This window comes from Sorex araneus, chromosome 5, assembly GCF_027595985.1.
Source record: "Sorex araneus isolate mSorAra2 chromosome 5, mSorAra2.pri, whole genome shotgun sequence".
Taxonomy (NCBI): domain Eukaryota; kingdom Metazoa; phylum Chordata; class Mammalia; order Eulipotyphla; family Soricidae; genus Sorex; species Sorex araneus.
The window spans coordinates 199,715,064-199,740,887 of NC_073306.1; the positions used below are offsets into that span (position 1 = coordinate 199,715,064).

The window sequence follows — 25,824 nt, forward strand, 5'->3', positions numbered from 1 at the left end:
CCAGAGCTGTCCTGACAGGACGAGAAGGACGTTCCCATCCCGGCTGCCCGGGAGCGGCGGCTTCTGTCACCTCCACTGCGCCTCTGGGAGAAACAGGACGTGGCACCCGCGGCCCTTCCCCCCATCTCAGTGCCCACCCCACCCCGAGGATCCCCACAGGCAGCGCCCTAACCGTCTGTCTGTCCTACCCCAGGTCCCTCGGGGGAGCAGACAGAGGCCAGGAAGAGATGCCGGTGTTCAGGCGTCGGGGCGGCTCCGGGGACGGGCTCCTGGACCAGCCTCGGCACGCCAGGCCGCTGCCCACGGGAATGCCAGGGCATGGCGCTGACCCCCGGGCCGTACCCTGCTCTCCATCCGCCGAGGAGCCGCCTCCCCCCTACACCCCTGCAAGCAGCCACCGGAGCAACGGCCACGGCCTGGCCCAGCCGCCGTGCCCAGAGCAGGGGGTGCCGGCGGCCCGCAGGAGGGTGTCCCTGCCCCAGCGGCCCCCGCCCTCCCGAGTGAAGTGGGCCCCCGCCGTCAGCCTGCCCGAGGAGCCCGACACGCCCGGCGGGCCGGCCCGCGCCCCCGGCAGGGTCTCCCTGCGCATTTCCGAGTCGGGCCTGCAGGCCTCACCGCCGCCTCGGGAGGACTACGAGGACGAGGTGTTTGCGGGGGACTCGCACCCCAATGCCACTTCCAGCCCCACCTTCGAGACGCTGCCCCCACCGCCGCCGCCGCCACCCCCGCTTCCTCCCCTGAGCCAGGAAGCCCTGGACGGCAGCGTGGAGGTGGAGGACTTTCCCCCGCCGCCTCCGCAGGCCCTGTTGGAGGCGCCGCCCGACTGCGAGGACTACCTGGAGCCGCGGAGCAGGTGGGCCGGGGCCCCTCACCACCAGGCTTCCCTGCCAGCCGCGAGGCCCCAGGTGGGCCTGGCACATGAGAGTGTCTAAAGGGCCCCCCGAAATAACACCCCTGCTCCCCTGCCCGAGCTCGGTTAGGTGAGGGACAAGCGGAGAGAGCGCGAGAACAGCCAGACGGGGCCTGGGAATCCGCCTTCTCCCGCAGGAAGGGGCTCCCAGTGCCAAACCCCTCAGTTAAAGGCGCTGCTCACCTCGGGGCCGGACCCGTGGTACAGTGAGGAGGGCCTTTACCTCGCCTGCTACAGACCCAGGTTCGATCCCCAGCATCCCATATCGCCCCTCCAAGCCCTGCCAGGAGTAATTCCTGAGCACAGAGCCAGGAGTAAGCACTGAGCATGGCGGGCTGTGGCCCCAAAACAAAGAAAAAAAGTTTCCCCCAGAGTCGCAAACCATGTTCTTGTCCAGGTGTGGCTCAGAGAAGTCTGGTGTCGGCTTCTCCTCCCTAGTCGCGCCCTGTCTGTAGGGGTCAGCTCGAGGTCAGTAACGCTAAGGGAACTCCACCTCGGAGGCCGGGCGCTTTCCCGGTACAGCTCTCACGGCAGGTGCGTGCCTAGAACACCAGAAACTCTGGGGGCCCCTTGGTGCCGCTTCCTCACAGCACCCTGAGAGTGTCCTGTCCCTTCAGAAACCTTGGGGACCTCCATATCCCCCCCCACAAGGTGTCACACAGCTTCCCGGGGACCAGCCAGTTGAAGGCCCTTTCGGACTCTGCAGGTTGGGGGGATAATAATACAGAACTGCGGGAGTGTGACTGTGTACCCTGCCCCTGATGTGGGGAGCACCCCCAGTCTGCACCCCGCCCCCACCCTCGCCCGCTCACTCTCTTCTCTTATATCAAACAGCTCCAGCACGTTTGCCAAGGTGACAGTTGCCAAGGAAAGGCCCGTGCCTGGCACAGCCCACGTGGCCGGCGCTCAGACACTGCCTTCTAGATCTCAGGCTTCGGCAGAGGGCTCGGAAGCCCCCGAGGCCTCCAGCCTGGATTTTGTGCCCCCACGGGACAGCCCTGCCGGCCCGCAGCCAAGCCCAGGATCGGGGCCCGCTGTCCAGAGCCGAAACCTCGGCCCCCAGCCCGCCGCTGGGATTGAGAACCTAGAAGAGAACGCCAGCCCGGCGCCGCAGAAGAGCTCTGAAGACATCCGGACAGAGGTCCTGGCCAAGGAGATTGTCCACCAAGACAGATCTCTGGCAGATATCCTAGATCCAGACTCCAGGATGAAGACCACCATGGACCTGATGGAAGGCTTGTTCCCCCGAGACAGTCAGTTGTTGAAAGAAAACGGCGTGAAGAGGAAGACCGTGCAGGGGACCGCGGGCCGCCCGGGATATGAAGGCAAGAGGTAAGTTCCTGCTGGTTCCCAGGACAGGCTCAGACTCTTTCCTTGGGGTTGGGGAGAAGGCCGGGACTTGATCTTCCTTTCTCGAAGGTGTCCCTGCATCCACAGAGCCTCAGCCCAAAGGGTTGCACCTCTCAGCCACCAGGGGTCTTAGCTCTAAGGATGGGGGCTGCAGAGTAGCCCGTTACCGCCACAACCACAACCCCAAAATAACAGTAGTGGGATCACGGTTTCCACGCGGACCTGTTGTTCATGTCACTGGTGTCAAGTACCAGCTATATTTCTCTGACTCAGAGGTTCCCATACTCGCCTGTGGCCGCCTTTCCAGGAAAAAACTCAGCAGCACCCTGGAAATCTGTCTTCTTGAATGAGCAGACAAAAGCCGCGCCCCTTCCCAGCCCCTCATTGCACGGGGCCGCTACCCACCCCCTGGTATTCCAGCTTACTCCCCCAAACTGGGGCGGTATGCTCACTTCCGGGAAGACGGTTCAAGTGACTGTTCTGTCAGGTAATCTGCCCGTGACCCATCTGAGCAGGCTGCGATAATACCTCCGCCTTTCAGATGAGGAAACTGAAGCACAGAGTCCCAGAACACAGGGGTGATGGCTTCGGGGTTCGAGCCTGGCACTGCCCTCTACAGCAGCAGCTCCACAGTGGCCAACCCCGCCGGGTGATCACTGCCAGGGCAGGTTGGCATTGGCGCTGGTAGCTGAGACAGGTGAGCTCAGGGCTTAAAGAGGAGCTGGGGCCCCCCACAGGCACTTCTGCTATGAAGAGTTGAGGGTGTTGGCTCAGATGCAAAATCAGGACAGACCTGCAGGGGGCGCTGCGGAGTGCTTTTGTTCAGCCTCTGCCCCCGAGTCTTCCCCACATCCTACATCAGGTCTCCTTCCCTCCCCCCCGCCCCCACCCCAGGCATCCCCCCATGAAACGACTCCAGAATGACTGCCCCATTTTTGTGCATGTTTGACTTCCCTTTAGGGGCTAGTCTGGGAAAGACCCAGAGTGGTTTTCTACTTGGTTTTTCACTCAGTAACTTCCAGTGAAAGCTGGGGATTAACAGACTCAGCAGTTGGTGACTTCTAGACTAAATAAAAACATATCATTTCATCTAAATTCGAGCTTGCATTTTAGAAATTCCCAGCTGATCCTTAGTAAGTTACTTACAGGGATACTGTGTTTTGATTTTTAGATGGGGGTGGGAGTGTAGGGGGAGGAGAAAGGCAAAAGGCGAGAAACGGATGGGGAGCCGCAGAGCGACGGTCTGCTCCCTCACGCAGGGCGAACAGGCGGGTTACACAGAAGGGAGTGGTCTAGGGCCACGCATTGCACAAACATCACCGAGTGTCTGCAGTGTGCAGGGCAGTCTCCTGGGTACCTTGGGGGGCCACACCCAGCGATGCTCCGGGCTTACTCCTGGCTCTGCCCTCGGGGATCACCCCTGCAGTGCTGGGGGACTATGAGGTGCTGAGGATTGAACTCCCTTAGCCATATGCAGGGCAAGCACCCTGCCCGCTGTCCACCTCCCGGCCTCCCAAAGGGAGTTTCTATGGCAGGTCGCTAGGAGTAACTGTCATGGACCAAACTCAAGGGTTTCCATTTAGTTTTCTTTTTTCCTTCCCCCCATTCTTGTAGGAAAGGCAAGGTAAGTTGCAGATGCCATCCAAGGAAAACCAGGTGCTTTTCCTGCATTATCATTGAGAGCATACTTTCTCTCAGTCAACTAGTTCTTGTAGCGCTCAGTGGCCCTGGAACTTTAAAAGGGGGAGCAAGCGCCATCTGCTGGCGAAAGTGAGCGTAAGCCTGGTGTGCCTCAGGAGCTACTGCAGTGAAAGTGCAGGAGAAAACACGAAATCGAGCATCTTCTCCCCATTTTGTTCCCATTTAACTCAGCTGCAACTGTATTGCTAGGGGGATAGTCCAGCCAAGCATGAAGCTAGTGAAAATGATTTCTAGGGGTCTTTATTCCTCTGTAAAATGATGGCCTAATACTAGCTATTAAAAGTTGAAACACTGCTTCACCTCAAAACACTAAGTTCCTCCCACAGATCGTTAACTGGGGGGTGAGCGCCTGAAAGACAGAGCTGTCTCTGCCACGGTGCTCAGTTCCCAGTTCTCCAGCCTCGAAACCTCCTGCTGGGTAGTGCATGAGTAATGTGGCATCTTCCGTTTGATCATTGTTATTAGCAAGCTCCAGATTTCCCAGGCTCAGATGGGGTGTTAGGCTTGCACAAGAGGGAAGATTGATAAGTGCCTCAGCGACAATTACAGGCGGTATCAGAGAGATCCTGGGAACCCTGGGGGAGGTAGAGGGAGTCATTAGCCCGCAGCCTGGGGTTGGTGAGGACCCTCTAGCCTCCTTTGAGGGGGAATCAGTTTGGTTTGCGTCCCCTGGGGCAGGGTCTCGACATCATTCTTCAGTTGCTGAAATGGGGGGGTGTTGTTTGGGGGCCACACTCAGCGGTACTGGGGTTTACTTCTGGCTCTGTGCTCAGGGAAGGCCTGGTGGCGCTCCGGGTTCGAAGGACCCTCCCCACTGCACTGTTGCTCCAGCCCCACCACATCCTTCTTCTCCTGGTCCCCGACATGTCCGAAGCCATTGTCCTGTCCCCGCTCCCCCGCTCCTTTCTGAGATTGCGTTGGTGTTTTCACGGCGTTCTGCCTGACCCCCAGGGCAGCCAGTGCTCTAACTTCGGGAAGGACTCCGGATTGATGACAGACACGGGTGGGGTGACGCCTCTGGCCGTGCTGTGCGTGACTCTGTTTCCCGCTCTCTTCTTCAGTTTTGCTTTTTAGGCCACACTGGCCATGCTCAGGGCTTACTCGTGGCTCTACACTCAGGGATCTTCCTGGCAGTGCTCAGGGGACCACATACGTGGGGCCGGGGGTGGATCCAGGTGGCGCCTTATCTGCTCTATCTCTCTAGGAGTCCTCTCGCGGCCGGCTGTGTGCAAGGCAAGCGTCTCAGCCCTGTCCCTCTCTCTCCGCGCCCCAGGAGCCAAGACAAGGAAGCCGGGGGCGTGCTGCTGGACTGCCCCACGTACTACAGCGTGTCGGCGCAGAAGGCCGAGCTGCTCAGCATGATCAGAGACATGCCCGAGGAGGCGAACGAGGACGACGAACAGGCGGATGTGAATGAAAAGAAGGTAACCGGAGAACGCGCATCCCGGTGCGGCCCCCTGGACAGTCTGGGTCCTGGCAGTTCTGATGGGCCCTGCATGGCCGTAGGGCGGGGCCAGATGATCACTAGAGGACACAGTCCAGTGGTCAGACATGTGTGGGGTGTCAGCTCAGCGCTGCAGCAACACCAGGGGAACCGTCTGTGCGCGCCAGCTTGCTTGGCACTGGAGCAGTTTCCTCACGGCCTCTCTCTGTGTCTCTCTGTCTCTGTCTGTCTGTCTGTCTCTCTCTCTCTCTCTCTCTCTCTCTCTCTCTCTCTCTCTCTCGTATGGTTTGTGTGCAGATACTGAAAGGTTATCGTGTATATCTCTTTATCTCTTTCAGTATTCAGTTTTTATCCAGTGTGCTCATTTCCAGCCCTTATTGTCATACTGGTCCCTTCTCTCTCTTCCCTACCCTAGAACGGAAAATCTTTTCAAACTTTGAGACGTCGTCGAGGCTTTCTGAGGAGAGGGGAAGCTGACCTTTAGCTTCCCTGGCTCCCTCGGTGGGATTGGAATCTCCCAGGGAATAGTTTGCAAGTGCAGTATCAGAATCTAGTCTTTAGTGTTTGATGTTCCTACAGATTTTTTTTTTTTAATGTTTAACATTTCAAAAATGGTTGCAGGGTTGCTGCTGTCTTTCCACACGTCTTGGAGGGCTAAGTTCTGCTCTACTGCGGAAAAAGACCTCGCCCACCTCACTTTCTCGGCTACCCCAGAGACTGTGCCTCGCACAGATGGGGCCTACATCCGCCCCCCCCCCCAAAAAAAAAGAAAGAGTCTGTTAAAGTTTGCCTCTTGCTAAGCCAGGAAGATAAATGGTTCATGTACCAGTTCCAGAGAAACTTTCTTTTTCGTGCTTTTGAGGCCATACCTGGAGGTGCTCAGGGCTTACTCCTTCTCAGCCCTGGGATCACTCCTGGTGGGCTCAGGGGAGCACCTGGGTCAGCTGTGTGCCATGCGAGCTCTCTACCTGCTGTGCCCTCTCTGGCCCCTGTAATTTCCTTCCCCACTTTTCTTGTGGCACCGTGACTTGAGTCCTGCTCGGCATCCGTGCGTGAATGAGTGCATTGTTCCAGCCTCACACCCTGCACCAGCGTGCCTCTTCCTCCCGCTGATGACTCAGCCTCCGCCCCCAGGAGGAACTTCTTACTCGATTCTGTTGAGTTTATTCTCAGTGTGCGAGCTAAGCCGTCTTAGAAGGAGACAACTCTGGGAACCGGAAGTCCTGGACCAGGGGGGGTCAGCGTTTTCTAGAGATTTCTAGCCTTTGGTGGCTTCCTCCCCCTCCACCCCGAAGCTTGTATGAGCGAGGGTGCCACACACGTGGCTGCCAGCCCCAGGCTTCCCCATTGAAGCGCCCACTTCAGAGTATACGTGCCAGCACCCTCCTGCCGCTGCACTGCAGTGCCCCGTCGACTGCGCCCTCTGACCCGGAGCACTTTGCTTCCGTCAGCTCCGTTTATGCCAGAGAGGGACGTTGAGAGACGTTGACAGACAACGTGACAAGTACGAGAGGCCAGAGCCGTGGCACAGCAGGAAGGGGGCTTGCCTTGTAAGCAGCTGACCAGGTTCAGGCTCTGGCACCCCACACGGTCCCTCGAGCCTCGCAGGAGTGATTTCTGAGCACAGAGCCAGGAGTAAGCCCTGAGCACTGTCAAGTATGGTCCAAACACCAAAACTACCCAGCATGCGGCTGCCATGAAATCTTGAACTGAACATTTCGAAGGCTTTTTTTTCTTTTGTTTTTCGCATCTCAGGAATAATGCCCTGCTTTACAGTCGCAGTTTGGCAAATGAGTCATTATCCTCCCCACACCCCGTCTTTATTTTTTAACTGCTTATCTCATCACTTTGTTACTTTGTTTTCACCCTCACATTCTGAGGATTATGTGGCAAAAGTATTATTAGAACCAGAAGAAGAGGATTAATCCTGCACAGGAAATAGCATGAAGTGGCTTACATTGACTCCTGCAGTCCCAGGCTGCGTGTTTTGAGGCGTGTTTGTCTTGTTCTGACGTCATGTCTCGTTACCTTTTATTTCCACAAACCTGCTCTGGCACTTGCATGGACACACGGGCCAGGAAGTGACCGAGTGTCGGGGGGACTCGGACGGGAAGGGAGAAGTCTGCTCGGGCCAGGAGCACCCGAGACGCCGGCGGAGAGCGGGCTCAGCCTGCGTGTTGAAGGAAAGCTCTCCAAGCAGTGGGTTCTGTTGGAGTCAGAGCAAAAAGGTCTCCTGACAAAATCAGACTTTTCCAAACTTAGAAGAGAACAAAGGGGGGCAGGACTGCTGGGAGACACGACTGCAAGGCCTCGCCAGGAACAGAAGGTCCCAAGGTCCCAGGAGGCTTTGTGTGAAATGCTGAGCGTTGAGGTTTTCCTATTGGCCGGCAAGAATCCTTGGACGCCTTTGTGTGTTATTAATGAGCCTCAAGGTTATTAGTGGGTAATGACATTTTCATTGCTGTCACTTGCATTGGATTTGGAAGAAACACAAAATAACTGAGCCTGAAATGACATCCTGTAGATATGCATGAAGTTGAAAATGCAGATTCACTTTCCCGATACAGTACAAGTTGGCTTTGGTGTTTGTGGTGCTGGGGGTCAAACCCAGGGCCTCACCTATGGGAGGCGTGCTCGTCACCAAACCACCTCCCCGGTGTCACTGCAGGGTTTTAAATTTTAATTAATTTCTTTTTTTGGTTGGGGATCACATGTGGCAGTGCTCAGGGCTTACTCCTGGCTCTGTATTCAGGGATTACTCTTGGCACGGCTTGGGGGACATACCGGGTGCTGGGGATTGAACCTAGGTTGGCCAGGTGCAAGGCAAGCGCCCTGTCTGCTGTACTATATCTGCAGCCCCTCTAGCGATAAAGTTTTTTTAATTTTAATTTTGGGACCACACCTGACAGTGCTCAGGGGTTACTCCTGGCGGCACTGCGCTCAAGGATCACTCCTGTCGGGCTCAGGGACCATATGGGATACTGGGGATTGAACCAGGGCTGGGGGACCAAATGGAATGCCGGGGATTGAGTCTGGAGTGGCTGTGTGCAAAGCAAACACTCTGCTGGCTGTAATATCACTCTGGCCCCCTCTAATAATAAACTTTTTAAATGATATCTTGGTCAATATTCATTTCCCCAGTATTATCCTGAGGCAGAGTGTAACCTCCTACCAGTTTCGGCAAAGTAATAACTTCTTACCTAACATTTAAAATTACTAACAAGGAGATCGAGAGAGTTAGTATAACAGGCAGGGTGCCTGACAATAGAAGAGGTAGGGTGCTTGTCAGTACAACAGGTAGAGTGCTTGGTAGTACAACAGGTAGAGTGCTTAACAGAATAACAGGTCAGGTGCTTGACAGTACAACAGGCGGGGTGCTTGACAGTACAACAGGCGGGGTGCTTGACAGTACAACAGGTGGGGTGCTTGCCTGGCATGCAGCTGACGCATGTTTGATCCCAGCACCACATTATGGTCTCACAAGCCCTGCCTGGAGAAGGACCTGCGCATAGTTGTGTGTGGCCCCAAATAAGTAAAATAAAGTGACTAATAACCTAGCCTGCATTAACATATCTACTTAGACATCCTAGTACATACCATTCCAAGCGTATATGAAGAGTAACTGAAAATATGAAACATTCAAAATCTTTGAGTTTCTGACAAAGTAATTCTAATTTGGAGGCCAAAGAACAGTATGCCGGGGCGGGCATGTGCCTTTCGCGTGACTGACCCCGCTTTGATCCCCGCATCCGTGTGGTGTCCTGAGTACTGACTGGAGTGATTCCTGAGTGCAGAGCCAGGAGTAACCCCTGAGCACCACCAGGACTGCCCCCCTCGTCCCAGAGTAATTTTCATTCCTGACATAACTGTTAGGCAAAATCTGATTAGGCAGCTCTCGTGATTCTCTCTTCTCGAGACCAAAGGTCTTGGCTAGAAGACATTAAGGGAGTATTTCCCAAGACTCTGTCATCTCTCAGGACTGGCTTTCCCCAGGGCGTCGCTGGCCGCCTGGTGCTCGCGGCTGCGCTTCTGCTGCTCTTCCCGCATTCCTGAAGTTCCAGGTTTTCCTCTGATCTTTCTTTCCTTGAGCTTTTCTGCATCCGAGGATGGCTTTACTCTGCCTTCGTTCCCGCAGGATATTTTCAGTGGATCTGGAATTCCGGGTTCCTGTTCTTTTCCTTTCGGAACGCAGTGTTCCGTTCCGCTCGGCTTGTTTCTGGGCCTCTGATGAGTAATGTATACCCTTTAAATACGTCTCCCTCCTCTTTCCAGTGGGCCGCTGTTCTCGGGCTGCCTTCACATTGTTTCATCTTGATTCTCAGCAGTTTGATTCTACGAGCACTGGGCCTGGTTTCCTCTGGTTTTCCTGTGTAGGATTAGATAAGCTTTTCAGTTCCACAAATGTGTGCTTTTTACCAGATTCAGCAAATCTTCAGCTGTCATGTCTTCAAAGAAATGTTGATGCTTTCATTCCTTCCTCTTCTCCGTGATACAAGTGCCCTACCTGCTTGCTGGGGGCCACGGGGCGTCCCATTCCTGTGATGTCCACTCATGGTCCGCGCCAGAGCATGTTGGCTACCGGGCTGGCACCGAGTTGGCTGCGTGCCAGAGGAGGTCGTGCTCTGGTGGGGTGCCTGGGCTCCCTGATGGCAGAGCTGCCAGGACTGCTGGGCGCATGTGGGTGACCCTGGGGCCCCTCAAACTCGCAGCCTCACACTTACGAGATGGGCCCTCTGTGTGGCCGAGCCATGCCGGCACGTATGGACGTGTGGACATTCGTGCTGCCCGAAGGAGAGCAGCCGCTCACCTTGGGCTGAACTGCGTCCAGGCAGCCCCCACCCAGCGGGGTGTGAATCTCAGGCTCCCCCGGGCCCGAGTCTTAGTTTTCCCGCCTTCTCTACATGGAGGAAATAATGCCTGTCACTGGCCTGTGGGGAGCGTGAATGGAGCACGCAGCTGGAGTTCCTGGCAGTGTCGGGTGCGTCCCTGCGTTCCTCTGACTCTTGGCTTCTCTGTTCCAGAACAAGAAACATTTGCCAGGGCCCGAGCGATAGGAATGTGGGGAGGGCATTTGCCTTGCAAGCAGCCGACCCAGGTTCGATCCCCAGCATCTCATATGGTCCCCCGAGCACTGCCGGGAGTAATTGCTGAGTGCAGAGCCAGTAGGAACCCCTGAGCACCGCTGGGTGTGATCCAAAAAGCTAAATAAATAAATAAATAAATAAGAAAGAGAGAAAGAAAGAGAGAAAGAAAGAAAGAAAGAAAGAAAGAAAGAAAGAAAGAAAGAAAGAAAGAAAGGAAAGAAAGAAAGAAAGAAAGAAAGAAAGAAAGAAAGAAAGAAAGAAAGAAAGAAAGATTTGATGTGTGCAGCTATATAGTGTTGTTCCCCTTTGTGTGAGGGTCAAATGAGGGCAAGTCTTTTTTTTTTTTTTTCTTTTTTCTTTTTTCATTTTTGTTGCCTTTTGGTGCCCACCCAGTGGTGCTCAGGGGTTCCTCCTGGCTCTGCACTCAGGAATTACTCCTGGCGGTGCTCGGGAGACCATATGAGATGCCCGGAATCAAATGCAAGGCAGACGCCCTCCCCGCTGTGCTATCACTCGGGCCCTTAAGTACGTTTCAGTGTGAGTAGTTAGCAGACCCTTAGGAAGTCAGAGTTGCACCCAGCGTGACACCGTGGGAAACATCGCGAGTGAGGGGTGTGGGGTTGGCCTGTAGGGACGGGGGGCCTCGCCCGCACCCAGAGCCCTGCCGTCCGGTCCATGCAGCTGGGAGGTCCCGTGCCCCAGGTGTCCAGGGCGCCGGCTCATCCTGGCTGTGTGTCCTCGCTGTCCCGCAGGCGGAACTCATTGGAAGCCTCACCCACAAGCTGGAGTCCCTGCAGGAAGCCAAGAGGAGCCTGCTGACGGACATCCAGCTCAACAACGCCCTGGGGGAGGAGGTGGAGGCGCTCATCAGCCAGCGCTGCAAGCCCAACGAGTTCGACAAGTACAAGATGTTCATCGGGGACTTGGACAAGGTGGTCAACCTGCTGCTGTCCCTCTCGGGCCGCCTGGCCCGCGTCGAGAACGTCCTCAGCAGCCTTGGCGATGATGCCAGCAACGAGGAAAGGGTAAGTAGCCGGCGTAGCTCCCCTTCGGCCCACGGACACGGAGCACTGCGGTCAGGTCTGCTCTTCCTCTCAGGAAAACTCCCCCGTGGACAGGGGACCAGGGAAGAGGACACGCCACAGTCCAGGCGGAGGGGCTACTGAGGAAAGTGGAGGCACGGGTGCTGGCCTCGCATGGGCCCACCCAGGTTTGATCCTCAGCATCCCATAAGGCTCCCCCAGGAGTAAGGAGTGCACATTCAGGAGAACCCTGAGTATGGCTGGGTGTGGCCCGACACCCCACGCTCCCCCCTACATAAAATAATGAAGGGAAAACAGACCAAAGGCCAGAGAGGTGGCGCAGCAGGTAGGGGGCTTGCCTTGCATTCGACCAACCCAGGTTCAGTTCCCGGAGTCCCATATGGCCCCCTGAGCCCACCAGGAGTGATCCCTGAGCTCAGAGCCAAGAATAACCCCTGAGCATCACTGGGTGTGGTCCAAAAAGGAAAGAGGGAAGGGGAAAGGGAGGGAGATGCCTGAGCACAGAGCCAGGGGTGTACCATGAGCACTGCCGGGTGCTGCCCCAGAACTCTGAGACTTAACAGATGAGGGGAGCCTGCACAGTTGACCCTCGGGCACCGGGGTTTGAGCTGCCGCAGTTCTTTCATATGCAGATTCTTTTTCTTTTTCTTTTTTTTTTTTTTTTTGGTTTTTGGGTCACACCTGGCGATGCACAGGGGTTACTCCTGGCTCTGCACTCAGGAACCACCCCTGGCGGTGCTCAGGGGACCATATGGGATGCTGGGATTTGAACCCGGGTCGGCCGTGTGCAAGGCAAACGTCTAACCGCTGTGCTATCGCTCCAGCCCCATATTCTTTTTCTGTCCGCTTCGAACTCGTGCCAGAACTAAGCAGCCATGAGGGCAGCCGCCTGTGCGGATGCAGAGTGTGGCAGCAGGGCCTGACAGAGACGGGAGCGTCTGGGCTGTGGGCCTGGGGGTTGCGAGGCGCCCTGCGCGGCCGGGGATCCGGTGGGGTGCGAGGGCCTCTACACCAGTGCTTGGCTCACTGTCGGTGTCCCTGCCTGGCCTGTGTTTGCAGCTCGGCCACCTCCCCGCTCCCCGGCCCCTCACTAACGGCGTCTCTCCCTGCAGAACTCGCTCAACGAGAAGAGGAAGGTCCTGGCGGGGCAGCACGAGGACGCGCGGGAGCTCAAGGAGAACCTGGACCGCAGGGAGCGGCTGGTGTGGGCCATCCTGGCCAGCTACCTGTCGGAGGAGCAGCTCCTGGACTACCAGCACTTCGTGAAGATGAAGTCCACGCTCCTCATCGAGCAGCGGAAGCTGGACGACAAGATCAAACTGGGCCAGGAGCAGGTCAAGTGCCTGCTGGAGAGCCTCCCCTCGGACTTCACCCCCAGGGCCGGCGGCCCCACGCTGCCCGCCAGCCGCCAGGCCGCGCCCTCAGAGGGGAGCGTCCCTGGCGGCCCCCCAGCGGCGGCCGCCACGCCGCTGTAACCTCCTCCCGCCGCCCCGCCCAGCGCTGATGGGACATAGGCCTCACTGCGACCACTGCGGCTGCGACTCACGGGTCACGGGGGGGGGGGTTTCTGGGTAGAAGGAAAAAAAGGTTCCGTCCAGGAGAAAGCCTGTTTCGTTTTGTTTCTGTTTTTATCTTCTCTTCCCTCACAGCTGATCCTTTGAGAGCTTGAATTGCTGCTGGGAACTTTGCCTCTTCTCACGTTACTCGGTCGTAGGAAGGGAAGTGGGGGTGGGCTGGGGGGTGCGAGCGGCTGATGCTCGGGGCTGAGTGCGTGGATGCGCGCCTCGGCCTCAGAGTGGGGCCACGGCCGCCTCCCCACGGCCCCAGCACTCCGCCGTGAAGGGGCAACAGCACTAAGGCCTTAAAAACCCCCGCACAGACGATTATATAACTGTGGACATTGTTATTTATATTTTAAGAATGAAAAGGCTCCTGACGTTTGTGTGCTGACCCACTTCCTTGATTCTCTTTTGTGGTGGACATCGATGGTTCCGTTTGAACTTTGTATTTTGTGCAAACCTAATGAAATGAAGAATTCCAAAGACAGTCCCACCGAGTGTGGACACTCCTGTTTCCTTGTCCTCTTGGCTAGCCCGTGTCGTCTTTCCAAATACGAGGAGCCCCTCTGCGCGGGGAGGGGGGGACCCGGTTGGTCTGCTGCCGGCCTGAGCCTGGTCCTGGCACCTGGCAGGTACCGGCAGCTGTGTGCAGCTCGGTTCCCGGCTCGTCTCTCCGGGTACTTGGTGGCCATGTCACCGTGGTGGTTTCGCCTAAACAAGGATGCTGAGGCTCTTCAGAACTGAATTCGCGAGTGGGCTCAAGGCAGCCCGTCCCGTGAGAACTTCAGCAGGCTAGGAGCAGGCCGGCTTCTGGGCTGTGTTCAGGGCCCAGGGGCCCTTCCAGCAGCTCACTGCAAGGGGCTGAGGATGCAGGTCCCCTTGGCAGTGCAGGGCTTGCCCCTGGCCGCTGTGATCGCACTTTTCCTGCACTCTTCCTGCACTCTTCCCGCCCTACCTATTACCAGCCTCTTTTAGTAATTTCTTTCAGGACATTATTATTTTTTTTTGGAGGGGGGCACACCTGGGGATGCTCAGGGGTTACTTCTGGCTCTGTACTCAGGAATCACAACTGGCAGTGCTCAGGGGACCACAGGGGGTGCCAGGGATCGAACCTGGGTCAGCCGCGTGCAAAGCAAACACCTAGTTGCTATACTAGCTCTCCAGCCCGTTTCTAAAAAGGCTTCTTCAAATGACCAATCCATCAACCACACCTTTTTCTGGGGGTGGGGAGTGAACAGGGTGGGGCCACACCCATCATTGCTCAGGGCTTACTCCTGCTAGGGCTCAGGGAATCAAACCTGGCTCGGCCGCTTGCCAGGCAAGCGCGCTGCCCACTGTACTCTCTAGCCTCACTGGCCTTTCTTGAAGGAGCAGGGGATCCCCCCCCAGGCTTACCAGGTGTCAGTCTGATGTTAAGTCCCTTGTCACCAGGCTGGACAATCCAGTGGTAAGGCCCCAACAGCAACGCACCATTGAGGTCATGCAGTGCCAGGGATTGAACTGACGTGCCCCAGCCCTGATCCCGGTACTGTCTCTGGGCTCTCCATCACAGTTCTGCTCAGAGTTCTCTCAAGGATGGACGGGCGGTCTGGCTTTGACGGCTGTCACCCCATGGATGGCCGGCTGGCTAGGTGGGTGTCCCTTCCTCCCGCCTCCTCCCTCAGTAACCTTCGTGCGTTCCTCCCCAAGCTGTGCCCTCAGAGACGGTGGCCTTCCCCGGGTAGAGGTGGACCTTCTGCTCTTCAGTCAGGGCTAGAGTAGCTGCGCTCCCCCGCTCGAACCTCAGACAAGCTCTCCAATTCTCTCAACATCTGCAGACTGGCTTTTGCATCTCTGTGCTAAGGAGGCTCATCTCGAGGCTTAGAACTCAAGAGCCCAGCTCAGAAGTCTGTAGAAAGAAAAGGAGGCCAATGGCCAGGCCTAATTCTGGTGTTAGCCACTAGAGAAGCAACAGCTTAAACTGTCCAAGGGGCACCCCACCCCCCAGCCGAGGTTGTGCTTTATTTTGTTTGTTTGTTTCACAGTTCATGGTCCATGAGGCCATGGACCACTTCTACTGGTTAGGGCCCAGTAGCCCCATAGCAGCCCACCCTAGAGAATTAGGAGAGTGATTTCAGAGGGACCAGAGAGATGGTACTAACCCAGGTTTGATCCCTGACATCCGTATGGTCCCTCAAGCACCGCTGGAAGTAATTCCTGAGTGCAGAGCCAGGAGTAAGCCTTGAGCACTGCCAGGTATGTCTCCCCACTTCCAAGAAAAAAAAAATGTATATATAATATATATGATCACTGTCACTGTCATCCCATTGTTCATTGATTTGCTCGAGCGGGCGCCAGTAACGTCTCCATTGTGAGACTTGTTACTGTTTCTGGCATATTGAGTTTTGGCAAGCTCACGGGTAGCTTGCCAGGCTCTGCCGTGCGGGCTATATTCTCTCAGTAGCTTGCCGGGCTCTGAGAGGGAAGGAGGAATCAAACCCGGGTCGGTCCCGTGCAAGGCGAGATATATATATTTAATACATATCATATATAATATATAGGGCTGGAGCAATAGCACAGCGGGTTGGGCTTTCGCCTTTCATGCGGCCGACCCGTGTTCGATTCTTCCGCCCCTCTCGGAGAGCCCGGCAAGCTACCGAGAGTATCGAGCCCTCGTGGCAGAGCCTGGCAAGCTACCCGTGCATATTGGATATGCCAAAAACAGTAACAATAAGTCTCTCCATGAGAAACGTTACTGGTGCCCGCTCGAACAAATCGATGAGCAACGGGATGACAGTGACAGTGATAAAATATATATATATGTATATATATATGTATATATATGTATATATATATATATATCCAGAGTTGTTTGAGAGACAAAAAAAAAAGACCCTGGTGATAATGGATATGGAAGGGAAGGCTGGAGGGAGCCATCAGGGATAACTTCCTTAGTTTCTGGCGTATGCAATTCCAGAAGGCAGAACCATGAGATTCAGAGCGGGGGAGTCTGCCAAGGAGAGGTTAGATAATCTCTGTTGTTTGTCCCCAGAATATTTTTCTTCCCTACTTGGGTGGGAGGGAGACATTATTGCATTTGGGGGCTGAAACGGTTTATAGAAAAGGAGCAAATGCCCTGTTTCCCCCTTTGCACATTTTAGTTCATGAAATTTTTGCTCTCCAGTTCATATGACGTTTGCTTTTGGGGCCACATCAGGCAGTGCTCAGGGATCACTCTTGGTGGTTCAGGGCACCATAGGTGTGCTGGGGATCAAATCCAGGCAGGCTGCATGCAAGACAAGTTCCCTGCCTGCTGTACTATCGCTCCGGTCCCCACAGATGACTTTATTACTTTTTAATTTTTTTTTATTTTTTAATGAATCATGGGATACAGTTACAGACTTACAAACTTTCGTGCTTGCATTTCAATCATACAATGATTGAGTGTCCATCCCTCCACCAGTGCCCATTCTCCACCACCAATGTTCCCAGTATCCCTCCTACATCCCCCTATCTCCCCTACACACCCCCTCTCTGTATCAGGCGGGTTCCCTGTTTACTCTCTCTCTCCTTTAAGGTGTCCCACACATGACTTTAGATCACTTAAAACCTATAGTATAGGCCTACCCAGAAGCTTCTTGCAATCAATCAGCCGACAGCTTTGTTCTTCAGAGGTTCGAACTACCTGGTCCCATTGGTACAGGAAGACAGTACCCAGATGTTCCAGGAACGTTCTCCAAGCTCTTCTCACATCCCAGGGTCCCGTCTCCAAAAGAATCTGTCAAACCAGCAATCACATCCAGCAGCCACATGACACGGTGGTTGGGAAAGAGAGGAACACGGGGCATCTGGGCCTCGGTCAGACTCCAGCTCCCGTAGAAGTTAGCAGTGGTCTCAGTGACCACCCAGGGGGACGCCAGCTTGTGTCCAGTGATGCTCAGCAGCGGGGCTGTGGCTCCCAGCACCCCTTAACTAGTCTTCCTAAGTATGTGATCGGGGAACATTCTGCCTATTCATTTTTTTCCCCAATGACCTCTAGCGTGTACATGTGAAAAGGGCCCACCCCACCCCCACACTAAGTACCAAGTAGTCACGAGCACCCAGAAACCTAGGAGACTCCTAGGACCTTGTCCCTCTTGTTGCAATGAACCATTTATGCTGTCCTGTAAAATAAATGAGGTGGCAAGTGTGAGTTTGAAACCCAACGGTTAGGAGTACGTGCTATTTATTATAGCAGCATTTATACCAGAAAGAGAAGATACCAACCTAACTAACCTAATTGTTGTGGGGGTTGGGTAGAGAAGTTTGCCCTCACCCAGGGTGCTCAGGAAAATCTGGCGTACCCAGGATCAAACTGGGTGGACCACATGCAAGGCTTTCCACATGCAAGGCTAGTGCCTTAACACCTGTACCAGCGCTCCAGCTAATCTCCTTGTCAGTGTCTTTAGGAAACAAACCCATTTGTTTTCTTTTCTCCTGTAGTTTGTCGTCTCTCACTCTCCCCAAAGAAAACCTGCAGTAAAATTCACTCTTTTTCCCTCCCCAGAATAGTCTCAGCCAAGGTCCCACATGAACACAGGACACATGTGATAGCATCACGGACATTTGTTCCTGGGGAAGCAATGATTTTGCAAACAACGAGGCGCCCTCAGAATGGGGCCTTCCAATAACCCAGATACGGATATTCGAGAAACCCCTGAAGGAGAAGGGCCTGCACCGGGGCTGGGAGCCGCCTGCTTCCGGGCGCGCGGCTGCGTGCCCGTTGACTCAGCCTTTGCTCATGCCCTTGTGGTTTCTTGTGGTGCCTGCGAGGCCCCAAGGAATGCAGGAGGCCCTGTGATGAAAGTGTCTGAGTTTCTCCAGGAGGCGCTGTCGAAACCAAACGCTTCCTCCCCGGTGCTCCCGGGAAACACTGTAGGTTTTGGTATGCACGGCTGGTCTCCAAAGCTTGGAGCTTAACAAGTTTGGGTGAAACTTGGAAGGATCAGGGGCTGTTGAGGCACAAGGGCTTCCCGGAGGCCCTGGGATCGCCCACTCTCCTGTTCTCCAGGCTTTGTATCCATCTAAAGTCACTTCAGAGTTGAAGGAGAGGTCAAGTTGCTCCTGAGAGAAACGCTGCCTCTAAGTTTAGACCTACTCCAGCATCTCTTTCCTAAACGATTGGGACTTTTTTTTTCCTCAGTACCTAGGAAGACTTGGCTTTTTAAAATCCAGAGTCGAAATTTATTTCTCTTTCATTTTCCATGGTTTTCTTGACCTTATTATGTTGGGTTGGAATGAGTTGTTTTTCCCTTTGAAAACAAAGAATGATGTTCACCTCGTGGATTTTATTCACCTTGGTACTGGGAAGCAAAAAGGAGGAGCTTGAGCCAGAAACACCCCATGCCTTCGTCTGCAGCGAAGCTCCGGTGCTCAGGACAGTGGGAGGAGAGGGGCCTGTCCACAGAGAAAGAGACCACTGGGCACAAGTGTCCACTACCACCTTGATTCTCTGAAAGAAAGCCTGGGGTCAATAATAAGGGTCCTCAGAATTAGGGGCCGCTTGGGGGGCAGAGCAATAGTAGAGTGGGGAGGGTGCTTGCCTTGCACATGGCCGACCAGGGTTTGATCCCCAGGATCTTATATGGAGTGATTCCTCAGTACAGAGCCAGGAGTAACCCTGAACCCTGCCAACCCCTCCCCCACTAAAGATTTAGGGGCGACACTTGGTGGTGCTCAGGGGCCACGGTTGCCAGGATTTGGACCATGGTCAGGTGACCACAGTTGCCAGGATTTGGACCATGGTCAGGTGACCACAGTTGCCAAATTTGAACCAAGGTCACGACCACATCCACATTTAAGGCAAGTACCTTAAGCTTCGTACTGTCTCCGACCCCGTGAGGCCAATCTTAAGATCAGGAAGGGAACGTGAATAGTTGCCTTAATTCTCACTTCTTTTTTTTTTAATTTAATTTTATTTTTATAAAGTTGTTCACGATAATTTGTTACATTTAATATTCCAACACCAATCCAACCACCCTTACACCTTCCCACCACCATATTTCTAATGTCTCCCCACCCTGACCTCCAAAGCCTGACCCCACAGCAGAACCTGGGGCTGGAGCGATAGCACAGCGGGTAGGGTGTTTGCCTTGCACATGGCCGACATGGGTTCAATTCCCAGCATTCCATATGGTCCCCTGAGTACCACCAGGAGTAATTCCTGAGTGCAGAGCCAGGAGTAACTCCTGTGCATTGCCAGGCGTGATCCAAAAAGCTCCCTCCCCCAAAAAAAGCGGACCTAAATAATTTATTTTGTATTGCTTGTTATGAATAATATGCTAAAAATGCTCCCAAAAAGTTCCCTTAGGGAAAAGTGTGTGAAAATTTTTGTATTTCATGTTGGAGCCGTTAAGCTCTTGGCTTGGTGCATCAGCGGTACAGAGTATGAGATATTCCTCCAGGAATTCTAAAATTTTAAATATGGTGATACAGCTGAAGTTAATTTAACTTTTTTTTTTTAAACCGGATGGTGACTTTGGGGTAAGGAGGCATCTCTGAAGCGTGTTGCTCTCTTTCTCTCCCAAGAGATTCATTTGTGAGTCTCTGGATCATGGCCAGTTAATGAGCCTATATGGCACCAGAGGCAGTTTGTGAATGTGACCACCAGGCTACTGGAAGCACAGGGAGATGGGGGGAGGTCACCCATTCCTGACTCTGTGTTAGCCTGGAGATTTTGGTCACAAGTCCCGCATACGTGGGTTTTTCGGCAGATTCACTCCTGGATGAGGCTCATCCAAGCCTGTGGAGATCGGCTGTGAGCGTGGTGGTGATTGATTCACTCCTAAACAAAACCTCAGTCTTATTAGGGGCGCTCATTCAGACAGGAACCAAATCGTGTTTTACCCATAAAGATCCCCCCACCCCGCTTCCTTTCTTCTTTATCTGTTTTAAGGTTAAACAACTGAAGCACTTAGTCAAGCTTATTCAGACTCATATTTATGATGTTCAAAAGAAACAGCTTGTCACATCACACCAGAAATCCCTTGTTCTGCGTGATATTTGCCCAGACCTGAAACCACAACTGACCTTTTTTCCTTTAGCTTGGATTTGACAGTTTAAATAACAAAAATGTTCACTTCCTTTGAAAGGGAAAGGAGCGGGTATCCAATTACAAAACCATAACATCAAAATCAGACATGAGGAAAGTTCCCCAGGAAGAATCTATTCATTTGTTCTGAAAAAGCGGCTTCACTTCTTACTGAAACATCAGTATTGCTATTACATTACAAAACAGGGCAATGGGGCCAGAGAGATAGTGCAGTGAGTAAACCACTTCCCTCGCCCCTGGCTGATGCAGGTTGAATCCCCAGCATCCCGTATGGACCCCGAGCACTGCCAGGAGTGACTCCCGAGTGCAGAGCCAGGAGTAAGCCCTGAGCATTGCCAAGTATGCCCCTTTCCCTGCCAAAAAATAAGCACACACACACATACACACACACACACACACACAAAACCAAACAAACAGATTAAACACCAGTATAAAATGTTTAAGTTCCTTTTAAAAGAAAAAAATTTTTTATCTTGAGCACCATAATTCACATTTAAAAATCAGTGATGTATTTAAATGGGGGCCAAAGAGATAGTGCAGAGGGTAGAGCGTTTGCCTGGCATGTGCCAGCATGCATTCAATCCTTAGCATCCCATACGGTCCCCTGAGCACTGCCAGGAGTAATTCCTGAGTGCAGAACCAAGAGTAAGCCCTGAGCATTGCCAGGCGTGGCCCATATTTACACATACAGTGTTCCACAGCGCACCCTCCCCTAGGGCCTAGCCCTCCAAGCCCTCCCCCAGCCCGCCCTGGTGGGCTCAGCTCTGGGGCCAGGTCTCCCTCCACTGTCATTGGCCATTGAAGAAACTATTCAATTTTGGAGTTTATTCTGCCAATGATAAAACATCTGACAATTTTCAACTTTATAAACTCAATTGAAAAGTTAATTATTTTCCCTTTTAATGTGATTTTGTTATTTTAGTGTTTATTCTTATTGAATCACTGTGAGAGCATTGCAGGATTGTTCATAGCTTTATTTTTAGTTACATGGATTGGTTGAATAATTGGAACATTATCAGATTCACTATTTAAATTACCTGATATTGTAACAATAAAGCTACCGTATTTTTTGCTGCTTTCTAGCAGTGGAACCAGCACCTAGCTATTTCTTATTAATTTTTTTTGACATATCACTGTCACTGTCACTGTCATCCCGTTGCTCATCGATTTGTTTGAGCGGGTACCAGTAACGTCTCTCATTGAGAGACTTATTGTTATTGTTTTTGGCATATCCAACATATGTTCTCCCAAATTGGAGATGGAGCCTATACATTAGCAATTCTTTATTGTTATTTTTGTATATACTCAAGTAAAAATTGCAACTGAAAATTTTTTTTAAAAAAAGTATTCAGTTTTCTTTTTTTCTTTTTTTTTGCTTTTTGGGTCACACCCAGCAGCGCACAGGGGTTACTCCTGGCTCTGCACTCAGGAATTACTCCTGCCAGTGCTCAGGGGACCATATGGGATGCTGGAAATCGAACCCGGGTCGGCCGTGTGCAAGGCAAACGCCCTACCCGCTGTGCTATCGCTCCAGCCCCAAAGTATTCAGTTTTCTTAAAGAAGTGACTATAGGAGAATTTCTGTTCAGTAGCCTGGAGCTGGGGGGGTGTGGCACACAGAGAAATATTTGGGAAGGGATCCCTCCCCCAGAACAGGTTCACATGTCCTCGGAGAACTCGGCCACTGGGAGCAGACTTAACCCGCCTCCCCACATGTTCCCCACCCGTGTCTCAGGACAGGCTGACAACTGTCAATCAGCAACCGCGGGCAGGCTGTGCTCTGGAGTGGGTCTGCAGAGGTGGAAGGTGACCACACAAGGCCGGTATGGGTACTGGGTGCTGGGTGACCACACAGGGCCTGTATGGGGGTGCAGGGATTTGGTCTGAGGCCGTCAGAGCACTGATGTAAGTCGGGAACCTCAGTGTGAAGTGTCTGGCCCACAATAGTGAGTGGTGGGTTCCATAGCTATAGTATAGGACCGCTTGAAAGGCATTTGCCTTGCACGGGGCTGACCAGGTTTGACCCACTGCATCGAATATGGTCCCACCCACCCCTCAGCACCGGCAGGAGTAATTCCTGAGTGCAGGGCCAGGAGTAACCCCTGAGCATCGCAGGGTGTGACCCAGAAACAAAAAACTACAAAATAAAAAAATAATAAAACGTTGAATGAGCGGTGACGCTTTTTGTTGTTGTTTGGTGGTGGTGTGGGAGACACACCCGGCTTGCTCAGGGCTTACTCCTGGCTGTGGACTCGGGGGGTCACTCCTGGTGGTGCTTAGGGGATTATATGGGGTGCCAGTGTTCGAACCCAAGCCAGCCCTCTGGAACAAAGAAACGCCCTCCCGCCGTTCGATCTCTTTGCCTCCTCTTCTTTTATTTTCTCTTTTTGGGTCATGCCTGGTGATGCACAGGCGTTACTCCCTGTCCCTGCACTCAGGAATTACTCCTGCCGGTGCTCGCAGGACCATATGGGATGCTGGGAATCGAACCCAAGTCCACCGCGTGCAAGCCCTACCCGATGTGCTATCCCTCCAGCTCCCTCTTTGGGTCCTTTTGTTTCTTTGGTTTTCGGGCCACATCTGGTAGTGCTGCAGTGCCCAGGGTTTACTCCTGACTTTGTGCTCAGGGATCATTCCTAGGGGTGATCAGGAGACTGACGCTATGTGGTGCTGGGGAATCAGACCCTGGTCCACCGCGTGCAAGGCCAGCGCCTTACCCCTGCACTATGGCTCCAGCCCGCTGTGGCTCCCATCCTAAGGTTGCAAGGTCGCAGCGCTGCGGGGCCGGGAGCACAAAGGCATGGTCACGTGCACGCCACCCATCCACACACCCAGCCGCAGCTGCGGGGAAAATACGCGCGATTCTTCTTTCTTCTGCCTCTCTGGCGCCCTCTACTGAGAATAATTCGCACACGGACACACTGGAAGCAGGAATGCCCTGCCGCAGAGGGGGTGGGGTGGTGGGGGATGGGGTGGGGGTGGTGGGAGGGATACCGGGAACATTGGTGGAGGAGAACGGGCACTGGTGGAGAGATGGGTAAACGATCATTGTATGATCGAGATGCAAACACAAAAGTTCATAAGTTTGTAACTCTACCTCACGGTGATTCACTAATAAAAAATATTTTAATGAACAAATAATAAAAGATTAGAGGCTGGGATATAACTCAGTGTTTCAGCACATACCTTCAGTTTGAAGAACTAGGTTGGATCCTCAGTACTGCCAAGGAAAATTAATTAACTAATAAAAAGATAAACTATGCAATTTTTTTTAATTCAGCATATTTGAAAAGAGAATTTGGAGCTAAGAGGTAATAAATGGCTAACTGGCATTGATTCGTACCTCTAGATTATTATTTTATTGATGCCTGGGAATTATATTCTAGAATTTTGTAGCTATTGATTCTGCAGGGGGTGGGGAATATTTCTCTGGAACTAAAGTAAAAAAATAGTATGTCTCAAATGGGTAATTCATAGTTCTTGGGAAAAGGTTTCAAAGGAAAATAGTTTCTCATTTATAGTTTGCCTTGTTTGGGGGTTTGGCTTTGGTGGGGACCACACCCGGCTCTGTGCCTACCCTCAGCCCACTAGGCTGTCTCTCCAGCGCCGACATGTTCTCTTCAAATGAGCTTCACACACTCCCATTGCTTAAAGTCAAGCTGAGAAGTGGAGCCAGAGAGAGCACTGTTTCAGAGCATGGATGAGTTGAGTATCTGCCCGGCTCTGCCGCTGTCTTCCTCTGGGAATCTGTGTTTCTCGTGCTGTGTGTGTTTATTTCCGATGTGTGTGTGTCTATCACCTTATTCTTTCATTCCCCCAAATGATTCCAGTTCATGGGGAAGGTTATTTGGGCCATATTCAGCGATGCTGTGGCTCAAACCTGGGTAAGCAAGTGCCACGTGCCTTACTATCCCTCTGGTCCTGACAGATGTGGTTTTGAATAATAAATTTTGGAGACATTGTATCTAAGGGATTAAGAATAAATTTCAAGGCTTTTTTTCAAATGTCAGTTAAAAGCTGAGAAAGAAAGAATGTGCTAATATCATATATCCCTAGTATACGTTATTAGGAATAACAATATCATTATTCCTAATAATGTGCTTTGGAATAATGAATTAAAGAATGTGTGTGTGTGTGTGTGTGGTGCTTGGATCAAAGTCAGGGCCTTACATATAAAGGCGGGTGCTTCAGTGCTGAACTACCCCCTGGCCTCTTATGCGATAGCACAGCGGATAGGGCATTTGCCTTGTACACAGCCAACCCGGGTTCAATCCCGACATCTCATATGGTTCCCTGAGCACTGCCAGGAGTAACTCTTGAGAGCAGAGCTAGGAGGAACCACTGAGCATCACCAGATATAATCCAAAATATAAAAGCTAAAAAAAAATTTTAATATTTTTACAATGGTCAGTCCACAGCAGCCCATAAGTCCCCTGAGCACTGCCAGGAGTAATCCCTGAGTACCACCGGGTGTGACACACGCACAAAAAAGTTTTAATTCAGCAGATGTACACCTAGGATATGTGCATCTTATTTCATGTATATTTTAGGCCATTGAAAGAAAACCAAACATATGTCAATCTCTACTTTATGATAAGCATGCAGTATATTTGGGGAGAAACAATTTGATGTGCCTCAAATATTAAGTACAACACATGCAGAGATGAATAGATGGACTGTGATAAAGCAAGGGGAACCTAATGTTTGGCGCTAAGTTCTAGCTGGTGAGAATGCAAGGAATGATCATAAAATTCTTTAAGATTTCTGTAAGTTTGGGATATTTTGATAATAAAATGAGGAAATCCGTTCCTATACTGCAAAGATGTAAACATGATATGAAAATTAACGTTTCCATTAAAAGGGTGGGGGGAGACCAGGGAGACAGAGAGATCAGACGGCTTGCCTGGGTTAGCTCAGTTTCCACCAGGCTCTGTAATCCGTCCCCCAGCCCCCAGCACCCCTCTGCTCACGCCAGGACCCTTCCCCTTAGGAAGATGAGAACAAGTCCAGGGGTCAGCCCTGGTGTCTTAGACCCTTGCCCCACCCTCCCCTCGCTGCGTCCAGACAGCCCCCCACCCCAGGATGGCACCCCGCACCCGCAGCTGCAATTTCCCTTCTGCCTGTCCCCGACCCCAACAGGCGAGGCCGTGTTGCCAAGGGAACAAACACCTTCGTGGGAAGCTTCTCCTACGACCTGGGGGAACCCAGGCTGCAGCACCCCGAATTCCGCACAGCGGAGATGCCAGAGTGAAGGGGCATCACCCCACTGCGCCCCCAGCCCACAGACCCCACTCACTCAGGACCTTGCTGTGGAAAGGGGGCTTGCTTCTAGAAGCGTCTATCCTCTCCCCCAAGGTCCCAGTCATTAAACAGGACCGGGTGGAGGTGTGGGGGTCTCCTTGTTGGCATCTGAGAAGGGACCACTGGAGTTTCCCCACCATGAGAGTGGCCCGCGCCAGCTCACTCTGAAGCTCTGTGTATAGGATACAGATTTGTATGGATACAGATTTGTATGGATTTGGGACATGCCGGGGCCCACATCGGCCAATAATATCTCCAGGGTGCATTCTGTCACGCATTCCTGCTTCCAAAGAGCGTGGCGTCTTCTCCCGGGCATTGAACCAGGGTTCCAGCAATGCGCCCAACCCTTCAAGCGGTCTTCCTG

At 52.9% G+C, this 25,824-nt stretch overlaps 1 protein-coding gene across 8 annotated transcripts in view; it reads left to right on the forward strand.

The window, feature by feature from the left end:
• Positions 1-13,581, forward strand: part of SHROOM3 (shroom family member 3) — a 337,474-nt gene extending 323,893 nt beyond the window's left edge. For 6 of the 8 annotated variants that reach the window (XM_055140552.1, XM_055140555.1, XM_055140554.1 and 3 more), the window contains 5 exons: positions 194-853; positions 1,745-2,242; positions 5,166-5,385; positions 11,242-11,514; positions 12,645-13,581. In XM_055140552.1, coding sequence (XP_054996527.1) covers positions 194-853; positions 1,745-2,242; positions 5,166-5,385; positions 11,242-11,514; positions 12,645-13,007 — 2,014 coding nt within the window. In that variant the 3' untranslated portion in view covers positions 13,008-13,581. The remainder of the gene's footprint in view (positions 1-193; positions 854-1,744; positions 2,243-5,165; positions 5,386-11,241; positions 11,515-12,644) is intronic. The other 2 variants (XM_055140556.1, XM_055140559.1) reach the window with 1 other exon arrangement.
• The last annotated feature ends 12,243 nt before the right edge of the window (positions 13,582-25,824 follow it).